At 38.2% G+C, this 15,187-nt stretch overlaps 1 protein-coding gene across 1 annotated transcript in view; it reads left to right on the top strand.

Moving 5' to 3' along the window:
* Tmc1 (transmembrane channel like 1) overlaps positions 1–15,187 on the top strand; it is a 104,565-nt gene that overhangs the window by 68,542 nt on the left and 20,836 nt on the right. The window contains exons 11-14 of the mRNA XM_005352239.1: positions 124–318; positions 2,230–2,409; positions 2,515–2,676; positions 9,178–9,306. Coding sequence (XP_005352296.1) covers positions 124–318; positions 2,230–2,409; positions 2,515–2,676; positions 9,178–9,306 — 666 coding nt within the window. The remainder of the gene's footprint in view (positions 1–123; positions 319–2,229; positions 2,410–2,514; positions 2,677–9,177; positions 9,307–15,187) is intronic.

Raw genomic sequence — 15,187 nt, 5'->3', positions numbered from 1 at the left:
CTGTCATTATTCAACTACTTTATGGAATTTCAGATTTAGTTTAAATTTTGATTCTTGTTTTTCTCAATTCACAGTCTTTTTCACAACTGTGTTTCTTTTGCATTCTGTTCTGCCTGGCTACAGGAAGCCATCATAGAAGAAAGAGCGGCCCAGGTGGAGGAGAATGTCCACCTCATCAGATTCCTGAGGTTTCTTGCTAACTTCTTCGTGTTCCTAACACTTGGTGCAAGTGGATACCTCATCTTTTGGGCTGTGAAGCGATCCCAGGAATTTGCACAGCAAGATCCTGACACCCTTGGGTGGTGGGAAAAAAATGAAGTTCGTCTCTGCATGCTTGGAAACTCATACTTGCTGTTTTGTGGGTTATGTTTCTGCAGTTGAATATGAGACAAAGCTGCTTCCTGCCTGATGCTCTTTTCTACTCTCCTGCTTATCCATCATGATGCACATGTCTTCCCACCGTCTTCCTGTCCTCTGTCCAAATCCATGCTGTTGGGTTTTCAAGATGGAAAGTTAGAATGAGAGAAAAGAGAATATTTTATAGAGGAAAGGGTGGATCTTAGGAGATGGTATGACAGGCAAAGTTAGGAAAACCAGACTGACAGCCTTGACATTTTATTTCAATTCTAAGACTCTTTTTATAACCCAATATTGCTTTTTTGGAAGATGTTACTTCTACAACTGAAAGGCCAGTTTCCTGACTGTTTGTTTATAGTTCCTATACCTATCTTATAAGAAGCACCCAGATTGCCTGGTTAGTTTTGTGTTTCCAGGCTTTTCACGAGAATCCCAGTGACACAGCTCCATTTCTTTCTTACCAAAGCCTGTGTTCCTCAGCTATTCAAGTGAGGAAAGCCAGCTCGTGGCCAGATTTACCTGCAGAGAATCTGGCAATCAGTGTGTAGGAGAGCGTGATTAGAACACAGATTTACAGCAGGAAATCATTGGTTCTGAGTTATTGCTAGAGTCTGCGGTACCTGAGGTATTTTTGTGTGCCGCATGACATCAGCTTGAACTTGGGCGTTTTCGAAGCACGTGAGATGCTTGGGTACCACAGATGGAAACTTCCCCAAAGCTGTGTAGATGGAAGAGTTTTGAGATAGTGCTTCAAAAAAAAAAATAACATTTACATAAAAGCAGTGTAAAATCTTCAAAAGTAATGATAGCAAAACTGAACCACACATTTAGCCATCACAGTAACACAGTTTCCATGAAAACCTGTAAAGTGGCAGTTATTAACCAGGGGAACTTTTTTTTTTTAAAGGATTTTCAAAATATTCTCATAATGCTGGTAGTAAATGTAAGAAAAACCATTCAGCTTTGGCCCACGGCACAATGGTTCTATTCTCGTGTAAATGAATCATATCAAATGATGAATGGTTGCTGATCATTAACTTCTTCCCATCACTCGGGGGACAGAAAGCTAGTGAGCTTGAAGCTACCTGGACTACTCACTGAATTCTAGGCCAGCCTATCTCAGTATCCCGAAAAGAATAACTCTTTGTAAGAATGCATTTAAAATCTGTTTAAGAGGAACTCTGAGCTCTAGATACAGATGAAGATAATAATTGAGACTCAAAAATGACCCCACAACTCCACTGGCACAAAAGCTAGACTGTCTTTATATAGAGGTGGACAGAACCTGCCAAATTTTAATGTCAGTTGAGATATTTCATGCTGATTTTATATCATGCTGAGTTGTACATCCCCTTGATAATTCTAATAGGGTGTTTTTAGTAAAAAAAAAAAAACCCTAAAAGATAGCTATTATATTCTAACTATATTCTGGTAGTTCTAATCATTCAAAATATGGAGTAAACAAGGGGAAATAAAATGGGTAGTGCCAACAGTTTGAGTCTTGTGTTTAGAGAACAAGTTGCAGGAGTTACTTCTAGTCTTTTCTTCCTCTTTACCTCATTTTCAAAATGCTATGCATTAGCATATCACAATCAGTAATCATATAGATCAGTATGTTCTCTGGCCAGAAAGATAAATTGTGCGCTCACTATGCCAGGGAAACATGATCATGGGCACATTGCAAGTTCATATGCATAGCTTATAAATATGAGTCAAATATAGTCTTTGTTGTTTTATTGAGACCAAATGCTAAAAAGGCATGGCATATTCTTAGCTTTTTAAAGTGTCAAAGTAACCTACCTGAAAATTTTCTCAACTTCCAGAGGGAAGCCGTAATAACTGAAACGCCCTGATCCCTGTGTCTCCTTGTAGATGAACATGGTTATGTCTCTCCTGGGGATGTTCTGTCCCACACTGTTTGACTTATTTGCTGAATTGGAAGATTACCATCCTCTCATTGCTCTGAAGTGGCTCCTGGGGCGCATTTTTGCTCTTCTTCTAGGCAACCTGTATGTATTTATTCTTGCCTTGATGGATGAGATTAACAACAAGGTGAGCCTTGTGTCTGGATTGTCCTTGTCATCAGCATGCTAATTGCCCAGTCTAGCCTTTGAAACTGTGCTGTGTGATTTTCCTTTCCACCTTTTGGATTTCTAGATTGAAGAGGAGAAGCTCGTGAAGGCCAATATTACTCTGTGGGAAGCCAACATGATTAAGGCTTACAATGACTCCCTCTCTGGGAACACCACAGGACCACCATTTTTTGTTCATCCTGCAGATGTACCTAGAGGACCCTGCTGGGAAACAATGGTGGGACAGGTAACGTTATGAAGAAAAGTTTATGTTGTTAGGGGGCAAAGATGGCTGAATATTTCCTCCAAACTATGGTGTTTTGTTTATGGTTTAATAATAAAAATAGAGATGGTTTATTGAATATTTAGTGTTTGCTGGCTCCAAATTTCATATGTATTGACAAAGGAAGACTTCATATCTATCCCCAGAGATAGACACGTTTTCTTTTTATAGTACTTTTATAACTGTACATAAAAGGATAGTTTGCAATCATGTGAAGAGATTCATGCCACCTATTACATGCTAACAACACATCCTGATTTAGATAAAGACTAAAATAGTGATAATGAGGAGCTTTGCTTAATGTTATTTGTTTTTATAAAATGGCTCTAGTGGTTTTATAATACCAATTTTTATCTAATAATTTTCCCATAAGCCTTAAAAGAAATGCTATTTTAAGTTGTTTGTTTTTATAATGGTTATGTAAATGACCCTAGTCTAACTAAGACTAGTGATATTTACCATATAAAATAAATAAGGTCTATTTCTTATGTCCAATAAAGGGAAATAAAAATCAAACAAAAACAACCAGAGATGCTGTTTCAGAGTCTCCCACTTATGTACAGATTCTATTTGTGTTTTCTGAAGCTTGTAATTTTATCACATTGGAGAAAACATTCTTAGTGTTCATTCAACCTTAGTTTTTATCAAGTACAGAAAAATTGAAGTATATTTTAGTGTTTCTAGAACACAGCAGTTCATCTGTATTAGTCATGGAGTCTGTAAATTACTTAAACAGATTTTTTTAATTTTTAAAATATTTTTAGTTTTTCGAGATAAGGCTTCTCTGCAGCTTTGGAACCTGTTCTGGAAATTGCTCTTGTACATTACCGGCTGGCCTCAAATTCACAGATATCCAACTGCCTCTGCCTCCCAAGTGCTGGGATTAAAAACATGCACCACCACTGCCTGGCTATGTAAATGAATTTTAAAATTATATTTTCTGTAGGATGAGAATATCAATGTATTAACGCAAATCCTACTGAAGTAACGCAATGTAAACAAATGTGGCCTCAAAAGACATCTTCACTCCATGTCTGATGTTCAGGAGGTTAAGCCAATCAAGATTTCAATTATGGGAGAAATCTATATCTATATCTCCATATATCTATATCTATATTACACAACACTAGAATTATGCAATTGAATATGGAATAGAGAATGCATAGTCTAATAAAATATTTTGCTTTATTTACTTTTTTAAGCATTTGATGATCAGATAAGTTTCTTTCTTAGTGCATACTGCTTTTTTTTCAGGCCTTCACATGCTTCTAGAGACATACATGAAGAATAAACTAATACCTATATGCTTTTAAAAGAGAGATTCTATGGGCTGTGGTGTGGTAGGCAGAGCAAGAGTCAACCAAGTTGTTCACTTTATGGATTTAAACATGTAGCGGCGTAGCAGGATGAATGACCCTGAACTATTTTGAGTGAGTCTAATAAGGTTACAAGGTGTATCTCTCTAAGAGAGACACAGAGACAACGTCGGAGAATTGAGATGTGACAAAGAAAGCAGAGGTTGGAGTGATGTGCTTTAGAGGTGGAGGAAGGGGCAAAGGCTAAAGGAGTGTGGACAATCTCTTGGAGTTAGAAGGCAAGGGAAGCAGATCTGTGTCTACACTTTGATATTAGACTTCTTATTTCCAGAACCATGAAAAAACAGTTGTATTATTTTAATCTACAAAGCCCATGACAGTTAGTTCTGTCAGGAGTAGGCAGTCACTTTTGCATGTTGCAGTGCTCTTTGGGAAGAATGTTCTCACGGGCTGTTTCTTCACACCTAACCTATCCCCTACATCTGCAACCTAGCGTTTGAGAACAGAGACCCTTACAATGTGCGGTTTGCAAATGTGCATATTGATAGGCTTTTTTTTCTGGAATGTATTAAAGCCTGCCCTTTTACAGGCAAGCACCTGCTGAACAGGATTAGTAAAACTAACTGTAAAGAATAAGATACAGGATGACCATTTCTGAGGCAAGGAGAGATTAATTCAACATGAAGTATCATTCTAAGAGAAAATTATGTTCCTGATATAGAAGCTTCTGTGTCAACTCCTAATAACACAAAAACCATGGGCTCTAGAATATGCTGTAAATCTCAGAACATGCTGTGTGCAGTTTTCTGAATCGGATCTTGTAGTGAGTTTCCTATTTCATTATTGTTTCTTACTGTCATTCTCTCTCTTCTTCCTTCAATATCTTGGTAAGAGACATTCCCCTTCCATGACTGGCTCTTCTGATTTTTCCGTAAGTTTTTGACACCCATTTTGAGGAAGAAAAGTAGAAAAGAAGGGAAATGTAGAAGGCTGGCTAGGCCAGCAGAATCTAGGACAGTGACAGTAACTTGGTGCATATATCAGCTTTGAGTGTTAGTAGGCACTGGCCCTCATTATATCAATATTTCCATTTTTGTGTCTGGAAACATTTCTATCCTTTAGTCAATAAAAAATGAAGAAATAGTAAAGGCAGTTGGGTTTGTATAATTATGGTGATGTACCCTAAAAATGCATGATTCTATGAAACATTCTAGGTGTTTTCTCTTTCCTTGAATGTCTTCTACTTTGTTCTTTCCATGATGCTGTGGCACTCAGAGCTCACTTGGTTCTAAACCCATTAAATTTGCTTTCCTTTCAACTCTGAAGTGCTTTTCAAATAATAATTTATTACCTACAGTGGAAGGCAATAAGACAGACAACAGAAACTTTGCCGTGAGCCAAGTAGGCATGTTCTATGGCTGACATTATGTTTTGAAGACAAATATGAAGCAAGTGCTGAGGACCACAGTAAGAAAGAATAACACTGGTTCCCATGAAATGTGCCAAGCATGAACTCCGTAAAATTTTAAGCCATCCATGTGAGATTTCCCCCAAGCGTCATCACTCTGTAGATGAGAATACTGAGAGATAGATATGCTCAAGTGAGCACCATCCTAATTAGTCTGAACAATAGAAACCCGGAGTCAGATATTAGGGTGAAAGCTGAAAGACCAGAGAATCAGAGCAGCAATAACTAGACTTCAATCCTCTACAAATCCTCAGACCGAATCAGGGGCAGTACTTCTTACAAATCCCTTTTAAATGCTCCATAGCCAGACCTCATCAGAGTTTGTACTAGCAGCCCAGCCCAGGAAGCCACCTTCAAAATTGTGTGACTTTTTTCTGCTACCACTTAATCAGGAAAACCTCTCTTAAAGGAGCCACGACATTAAGGCATGCTTAATTCTGTTGTTTTGCTTTTGTTTTTTGTTTTTGTTTTATCCTTAGAATTTCTTCCCAAACTCTTTCAGGTTTTAAGTGAATTTTAGTTGCCCATGTTGGGTACCAATTTGTTATAAGGAGGCTGCTTGTTTGTTCCTGGCTGCTTAGCCCTGAAATAACCACACAGAAACTGTGTTAATTAAATCACTGCTTGGCCCATTAGCTCTAGCTTTTTATTGGCTAACTCTTACATCTTAATATAATTCATTTCTATTAATCTGTATATTGCCACATAGCTGTGGCTTACCAGATAAATTTCCAATGTCTGTCTCAGGCAGGGCTACATAACTTCTCTCTTGACTCTGCCTCCTTTCTCCCAGCATTCAGTGTAGTTTTCCCCACCTAGCTCTACTCTACCCTATCAGGTCAAGCCAGTTTCTTTTTTTTTTTTTCCAAGCCAGTTTCTTTATTACCCAATGGTGTTCACATCATACAGTGGGGAATCCCACATCACCATTTGATGGTTGATACTTTTATACAAGTGTATTCATATCCTCCTTGTGGAATTGATGTAAAATATTATACCTTGGAGGAGAATAATATTTCAGTCTCTGGGTGATGACCCTTCTTCAAGGAGGCATGAGGGACTGTCTCACCACTTTGAAGTTTTCCCTTCTCAAGAAATCTTCCTGAGGAAACTAAAAAATAACCTCCTCAACCTACCTCTAGACCATGCTTGTTTTCAGGGGCTTAGCATTGACAAGGGAATAAAAAGGCGAATGAGAACATAGAAGAAAAAATTTTCATTCCAGAATAACCAGGAATTACTAGTGCATATAATCTTCTGTTCCATATTTACTTAATAGCTGATACATACCCAGAATTTTTGGATACTAGAGATATAATGGGATTGAAAGGGGGACACGTTTTGTGAAAATTACAGCCTTATTGATTATTACATAGAGAGAGGCAAGGCCATTAACAGCATAATTATAAAAAGATTTCAAATATACATTGGCAATGAGACAAAGATAGAATGCATGCAATCTGAGTCCATTTTGTTATAGCACATCTCTGTATCAGTGAGAAAAGGATGCTTGCCTTAGTCATGCTCTGACAAGGTTTGTCAGTTGGTACAAACTGAGACAGGAGGGGAGTTAGGCAAGGTTGGTTGAGGAAGACCATGTGCAAGGCCAAGTACCCTGGAAAAGCATGGAGTCGGATGGTCTAAAAAAAAAGGCTAATGAGGCTCAAACGAGAAAATAATGGAGGAGTAGTGCAAGAATAACAGAAAGAGCTGTGTGCAGGGCCCCCTAGAAGGATGCGGAACTGCTTGCCCCAGTGATGAGAGGTTTTAAAACACCTATGAGCAAAGGCTTTTTTTTCTTTCTGTCATTTTTTTTCTTTCTTTAACTCTACTTTGAGGTCAAAATGTCCTACTGCTTCCAGGTCTCTTTCATGGGTTACTTTGCAGGAAAATTAATGTTAAAATAATCCTAAAATACATATTTAAAATTTCAATAATCTTTTGTTTTCGTTATATTTACATTGTAGTAAACTTATACCTAAGGCAGTTGATGTATATATTTAACTTTAATATATTATAAAATAAATATTAGTTATTAATATTTCATATGGTATGCAAACATGGCAAGGAAGGTGTTGATGGCTTATTATGCCAGGAGTTTAGGGGCCCAGCTCTGAAGCATGAAACTGGAAATTCACTGATTACTCTATCAAATGCTTACTTGCCCTATGAGATAATTAACTTGTTATTTTAGAAAGGAGACCATCTAGACAAATGGAAGTCAAAAATCAAAAGACTTTTTACAGAATAGTGGTATTTCTTTTTCTTAGTTTTTTGAAGACAGGGTCTCATGGACCCTAGCCTCGATGTGAATTTACTGTGTAGCTGAGGATGGCCTTGATCTTCAGATCTTCCTGCCTCTATCTTTTTAGTGCTGGGGGTCACTGGTTTCACCACTGCTGGTTAACATGATTCTAGGAATTGAACCCAGTGTTTTGTACATGCTAGGCGAGCACTTTGTCAACTGAGTCACATCCCCATCCTTGACCAGTAAGTAGTACCTCTCCAAAATTATGCCTTTACATATTCAATGTCATTAATCTTCAGAATACAATTTATTGGAGGGAAACAGAAAAGGAACATCAGAAATCAACTATGATGAAGAGTATTTAAATTATTTGCCATTTTTATTAATGGTTGTTGTCATATATTTCCATGAGGTAATACTAATCTTCCTGCCCAAATCACAATGCATATAATTTGCATTTAATTTAATTTCAAACCCACACCACAGAAGTGACTTGCCTTTTCTAGAACACACACACACATACACTATATATATATATATAGTGTATATATGTATACTCATAGACATATATATGTATACCTACATGAGTGTTTTGTTAAAAATAAGTTTATTCCACATATCTTATCCTATAGATTTTTTAAAAACTTGTGTTGAAAACAAGTTTTTATATTTTTAAAAGTGTCACTGTTGTGGTTTAAATGTGAAATATACTCTACAAGGTGTTGTGTTTGAAAATCTGATTGCAAGCTGGTGGCACTGTTTTGAAAGATAGTAGACTCTTCAGGAAATAGAGCCACGCTGGAGAAAGCAGAGCACTGGGGGAAGGTCTGGGGTAGGGTTTGCCTGAACACTACTGATGTTCATTCTTTGCTTCCTTACTGTGTTAGGATTGTGACCAGCTGTCTCACACTCATGCCACTATGCTTCCGGCATAATGGACCGTATCCCCTTCAAGTGTAAGCCAGAGGAAACTCTTCTCTTTTATGTAACCTCTTGTCGTGTATTTGGCCAACCCCAAGGAAAGAAACTAATACAAGCACTTTTTAAAGCAACTTCATTGAAGTTCCAGCCACATACCATATACACATTACACTTTCAAAGCACACAATTCAATGCCAGATACAAACCTAAAATGCATGCATATTGAGTATTTTTCCACTTGTTTTTAAACTTCGGTGTCACAAAGTTTCTCCGTAAAAACAAGAAGCTGGTAGGAAGATTTAAGGATGGAGCTGCTTATTTTATGAGTAACAAAATACACAGGAGCTATTTTTCATTTACTCGATGTGCCCACTTGTCTTTTTTTTTTTTTCTCTTTTATCATTAGCTTTAGTCTTCAAGCCAGTGACTTAGAAACATCACAGTTTTGATATCAATATTAGGGTCATCTGAAGACCAAAATGTGTTCATTAATAAAGACTGTCTTGTACCAGGAATTTGTACGACTCACCGTTTCCGATGTTTTGACCACTTACGTCACGATCCTCATTGGTGACTTCCTCAGAGCATGCTTTGTGAGGTTTTGCAACTACTGCTGGTGCTGGGATTTGGAATACGGATATGTAAGTATGGTGTTGACTTCCCCTTTATCAGATTTCTGCTCTCTGATTTATTTATGCACACAGCGTGAGTGGCCGGATGCCTCAGAGTTACATGAGTGAGGTCACCTCGTGAGATACCAATAAGCAAATATTCATCAGTGCAGTTATCTGTTAATGAGACTTTCTCTGTCTTGCCAGCCAACCTCCAAATAATGATAGAGACTTTTTTTCCATTTTTTTTTTCTGAGAGAGAGTTTCTCTGTGTAGCTTTGGAGCCTGTCCTGGAACTCACTCTGTAGCCCAGGCTAGCCTTGAAATCACAATCAACTCTGCCCAGCTCAGCATGGTTGAGGCATGTTCCCAGTCTTTGAGAGCCATGCACATTGCACCATTTTCAGGCACACAGTGGGTCTTATGTTGCCATTAAGCAAGGTGTAGCACTCTGCTTACAAACCTCATTTAAATGCTCCGTACCTGGACCTCCTGAAAGAGACAAATCCATTTGTGCTGGCATACCAGGAAGCTGCTGTTTTTAAAGTAGTCATGCAATTTTTGCTGCTAAAGCTGAATCAGAAAACCTCTTAAAGGAGCCATATCTCTACTTTCCACCAACAAGCAGAGCAAGAAGTTGTATTAAACTCTGTTTGTGTGTGTGTATGTGTGTGTGTGTGTGTGTGTGTGTGTGTCTAGAAGTCCTTCTCCAAACTGTCAGGTTTTAAGTGGATTTAGTTGGCCACCTTGGCACAAATTAATTTGGTTTCAAGAGGCCACTCATTTGTTCCCTACTACTCAGACCTAAAATAATCACACAGAAACTATATTATTTGCAATACTGTTTGGCCAATAAATTAAGCATATTTTTCAGCTAGCTCTTATATCTTAAACTAACCCATCTCCATTAATCTGTGCATCACCACGGGATTGTGGCTTACCAACAAAGTTTCAGCAAGTTCCTGCGGAAGCATCTGTCTCTTGTGGCGGCTACACGGCTTTCCTGTGACTCTACCTAATCCCTATCTATCTCTTTTGGCATAACTATATTCTGTTAAGCCATTGGCTGAAAGCAGCTTCTTTATTAACCAATAAAAGCAACACAATTACAGAAGGACTTCATACACCATAGAGACTTCTTATTAATTATGAAAGTTTCAGCCTATAGCTTAGGCTTGTTTCTAACTAGCTGTTATAACTTGAATTAACCCATTTATTTTAGTCAATGATCTACTATATGTCATAACTCCTCTTCCATCTTGCACCTTCCTCCTGTTTCCTTTCCATGTCTTCTGGTGTCTATCTTGGGGCCTGGATTCCTCTTCTCTCTCTCTCTCTACCCGGAAGTCCCACCCATCCTCCCTTTCTAGTTATTGCCATTTCACTTTTTATATTAAACCAATCACAATGACACATCTTAATAAGTGAAATTAAATTTTTCACAGTAGTCATAATTCAGAAAAACCCAGATTTGAGTGTCATGGTTTCTTATACCAAAATAAAGTCAGCGCTGGATCTTTAAAGTTATGGACCTTAAACTGTCAGTTAAAATGTTGAAGGAAACCTTGGTCCCATGGTCAGTTCCTTTTCCACGAAGCTAGTTGGTGTCACTACAAGATTGCTATAAACTGTATACTCTTTATATCCCTGTGAATTTTGCTGTGGGACTGGGTAATTATCACGCACCAGTTACTATGTGGTACGTGAGGTAATAAGAGGGTGCAGAGAATGTGGGGTTTGTTTTATGTGGCTCACAGACTAACAGTAGCCTGACAGAGACAACAGTGGTGGACTGTGGATGTTTCAAGGAAGACTCAGTTTGCTGTCAGGACTTTGCTTAAAAGGAGCCTGGGGTAGCCTAATTTTCTGAAACAATAGCACAGGTTCCTCTGAACCTCTGTGGTGTTGTCTTTATCACCAGCTTTTCTTCTATGCCCAAGTTAAAGTCACCCTCATACTTCAGGAAAGAGGAACAGGGCACATACTTGGTTCTTGGTCTAACATGTCAACAGGTCTCCATTGCCCTTTTATGCAAATAAAATTGGTTTCAGTTAATCCATAGAAACAGGAGTTGCAGAAATGATAGTGTCCCTATGTTTAAGCCCTCCATGGCTTTGTAAGCACCCGAATGTGCCCCAGATACCTTTCTAGGGCTCTCAGACTCATTCAGTTTCCTTCTTTTCTTTCTGTTTCAGCATAGTTGTTGGGTTCTAATTTACACAAATATAAACTCTTAAAATTTTCCAACACAAAAAGGTCTTTTCATTTGCACTTATTATTTCTTCCTTAAAGGGATGCTGTTGTCTACTTCCTTCTTGTCATTAAGCATCCCTGTAGTAGGTCACCCCCCAGACTCCTTCTCTGACCACCATTCTAACTTAGCTCATCTAATGCTATGGCAACTTACAGTTTTGTTTTATAAAGAAGACGTACAGCTACTCAACGTTTCCTTTTAAATTGCTTACTACCTGTCTCCTCTTACAGGGAGGCATGTATGAAAAAACTGTCTGTTGTTTGAACCAGGCTAGTCACACGGCAAATACTCTCTGTTGACTGTTGATGAACATGTACCTCCACACCCTGATACCATCAGGGCAGTGGTGGCAGCTGGAAGAACTCTTCCTTTTTATAGGCTGGGCCCAGGACATTGTTCTGGTCATGTGCTCCAAGCCAGCAATGTTTCTCTTCCCCCCAAGAGAAGAAATCTTCTGCACAGGTGGTCTCACTTCTATCTCAGGCTTTCTTGTATCTAGACAAAGCCTACATTCGAGTTGCTGAGCCCCATCTTTTGACTGCCTGACTTTGAGACAATATCTTTTATTAGATCATCTCTGCCACCCTCACTTAAGGTGACCCCTAGGATGAAGCAAAAGCAGTTCAGTTAGGTAATGTTCTCTGGTCCATAGCTGTGAGGTAATGCAGCAGATCCCAGATGCCCCTGTGAAGCTCTCCTATTGCTTACTATGAAGTATTCATCTGGTCTGGATTCGTTTCTATTTCCCCTGTCTGATTCAGCTCCTTTGAGGCAGACATAAAAATTGCCATCTCTTTTTTAGATCATGGTTTGTCTTTTGTTTGCCTTTTATCCCTTGCTGCTTTCTTCTTAAGTGGTAGAAAAGTTGACTATGAATGCAAAGTCAATATAACATGACCTGGATGCATAAAAGCTGTAATTAAATGACTGTAATTTATTATTTATTGCGTGCTGACGGAGCTCTTGGGTTAGTACAAAGTAAAGGAAACGAGTTTCTGTTTTTAAGTCATAAAGGAAGACTTTTCTCTCATTCTAGCTTTGGAAGGTTCTTTGAAGGAAAGCTCAGAATCAAAACAAGTTATTAAATGTTAATGTTGGGTCATGTATCTTTGTTGTGAATTATATCATCTGCAAGTTGACTGACTTCCTTGGAAGCCTTCAGGTGCTGGTCACTATAAGCAAATCTGTGCAAGGTGCTGAGGGGTATAGAGGAGATGAGAAAGCTGGAGTCCACAGAGAAGATTCAGCTTGAACCCGAAGTCTTGATTTTAGTTTGCCTGCCTAGTGCTTGGATATTTTTAATGAGCTCATTCTTTTAAAACTGAGAATTTCTACATAATACATTTCATTTGTTGGCATGTTAGAAAACCTGGCCATATTAGACTCATTCCCAATTGGGAAAACAGGCAGAAACCTCCCACCTTCAGGCAGTAGGACAGTCATTCTTCAATTCTACAAGAACCACTACCTATATCTTGCGAGCTGTGAGAATCAAAAAAGGCATACAAGGTAAATAGCAAAGGACAGATCAATTGTTCTCAGACTTGGGAGTGTATGTGTGAGAAGACAGTAAATAAGGAGGGAGAGAGAAAGGAAAGGGGGGAAGAGAGGAAAGGAGAGAGAGAAAGGAGAGAGAAAATTTCTGGAGAAAAGTATCTCCAGAAATTGAAAAAAGAAGCCGGGTGATGGTGGCGCACGCCTTTAATCCCAGCACTCGGGAGGCAGAGGCAGGCGGATCTCTGTGAGTTCGAGACCAGCCTGGTCTACAGAGCTAGTTCCAGGACAGGCTCCAAAGCCACAGAGAAACCCTGTTTCGAAAAACCAAAAAAAAAAAAAAAAAAAAATTGAAAAAAAAATATTTCTGTCACAAAAATATTATTTCGTTGTTTTCCAGAATTTCAAAAATATGAGATTTTTGTCAAAAAATTGAAAAATACAATAAAGTTAAATATAAAAATAAAACTACAGATAATCCTACCATTAGTGAGAACATTTAAATTTTCTGAATCAAATAATCTTAATGTTGCATATATGTGCATAGTTATTATGTTTTTATATGTCCCATTATAGATTTAGCATGTGTGTTTGTGTACGTATATATATCTGCATGTCTAGAGAGACTTAATCTACATGCCTATTTTGTGTCAACCCATTGGCTTATCACCACATCTTCATGTTACTGCTAGATTATAGCACAATATTTATTTGTGAGTTGGGGACTGAGTCTAAGGCCTTGGTCATGCTAGCTTGTGTTCTACTACTAAGCCAAAACCTTAACCCTCTATAATGAAAATTTATTTTTATTCACATAGATTAATTGTATAAAACAATCAGATTTGCTATGATATTTAAATATAGCATATAATATATTTTATCATAGTCACTCTTTGTTTAGTCTCCCTCCATCTTCCCCTTCAACACCCCAGATTGTCTAAATTTTAATTTCATGTCTGTTTTAGGCCCTCCTACCTTGCATAATGATGGGAAGCATTCAGTTCCTATTTTTATGGATCTAGTTTATTTTTATCATGAAGATCTGCACTTTCATCAATTTTTTCACAAATGTAACATGATTTTTAATTTAATTAATATTAATTATTATAATATGCTACAGCTAGATTTAGAAAAATTTATAGTAGTTTCATCAGTTGAACTATATTTTTGTTAAAATAACTGTCATGATGACATTTAATTATAATAACATAGGCAAACATCATCATATATACATCATAGTGCTATCCACCCATTTGTTCCTTACAACATATTTCTCTAGGGTGGTTTGCTTGGTTAGAGAAAAGGTTTTCTGTCTTCTGTTCTCTTTTATTTTTGTCATTGCTCCCTAGTTACAACAAATGTCTTAAACTAATGTTTAATTTACACTGACAACAAGCTTAGTGTTTATCAACAAAGAGTCTAGAGTATCTGAGAAGATGTAGAATTATATGTGTGAACAAGTTCTTCATCTTCTTTATATTTGTATTTTTAAGGAGATCTTTGTTGCATTAATACAAACTAAAACCATGAGAGATTTCCTTGAGATCTGATGAAGAGGCTCAAGGTTATCCATAAAAATGTATAATAGGCCGGGCAGTGGTGGCTCACGCCTTTAATCCCAGCACTCGGGAGGCAGAGGAAGGTGGATCTCTGTGAGTTCGAGGCCAGCCTGGTCTACAAGAGCTAGTTCCAGAACAGAAACCAAAAAGCTACGGAGAAACCCTGTCTCAAAAATCAAAAAAAAAAAAATGTACAATAGTCAGACCATCCCATCTGGGTCCCCAAGAGATAAGTGACTGGCCCTGCTCAAGCACTTGGGAAACACTGGGGCAGAGCGTACTGTTCAAATGTAATTCCAAGTTGTGTCCATACAGAAGACTACAGAGCACAGAGGACACCCTTGCAGCCTCGCTGTTTCCTGTCTGTTTAGAAAACTGACAGCTTATTCCTTCAGTTGCTTCTGCTGTGTTGGGGAGGCCAGCGGATTCCCAGTTTGTTCCTTATGCTTTTCTTTTCTTTCTTTTTTTTAAATTTATTTATTTATTAAGGATTTCTGTCTCCTCCCCGCCACCGCCTCCCATTTCCCTCCCCCTCCCCTGATCAGGTCCCTCTCCCTCATCTGCTTGAAGAGCAATCAGGGTTCCCTGACCTGTGGGAAGTCCA

The sequence above is a fragment of the Microtus ochrogaster genome, chromosome 8 (assembly GCF_000317375.1).
Source record: "Microtus ochrogaster isolate Prairie Vole_2 chromosome 8, MicOch1.0, whole genome shotgun sequence".
NCBI lineage: Eukaryota > Metazoa > Chordata > Mammalia > Rodentia > Cricetidae > Microtus > Microtus ochrogaster.
This window is presented reverse-complemented; position numbering and strand designations above follow the sequence as displayed.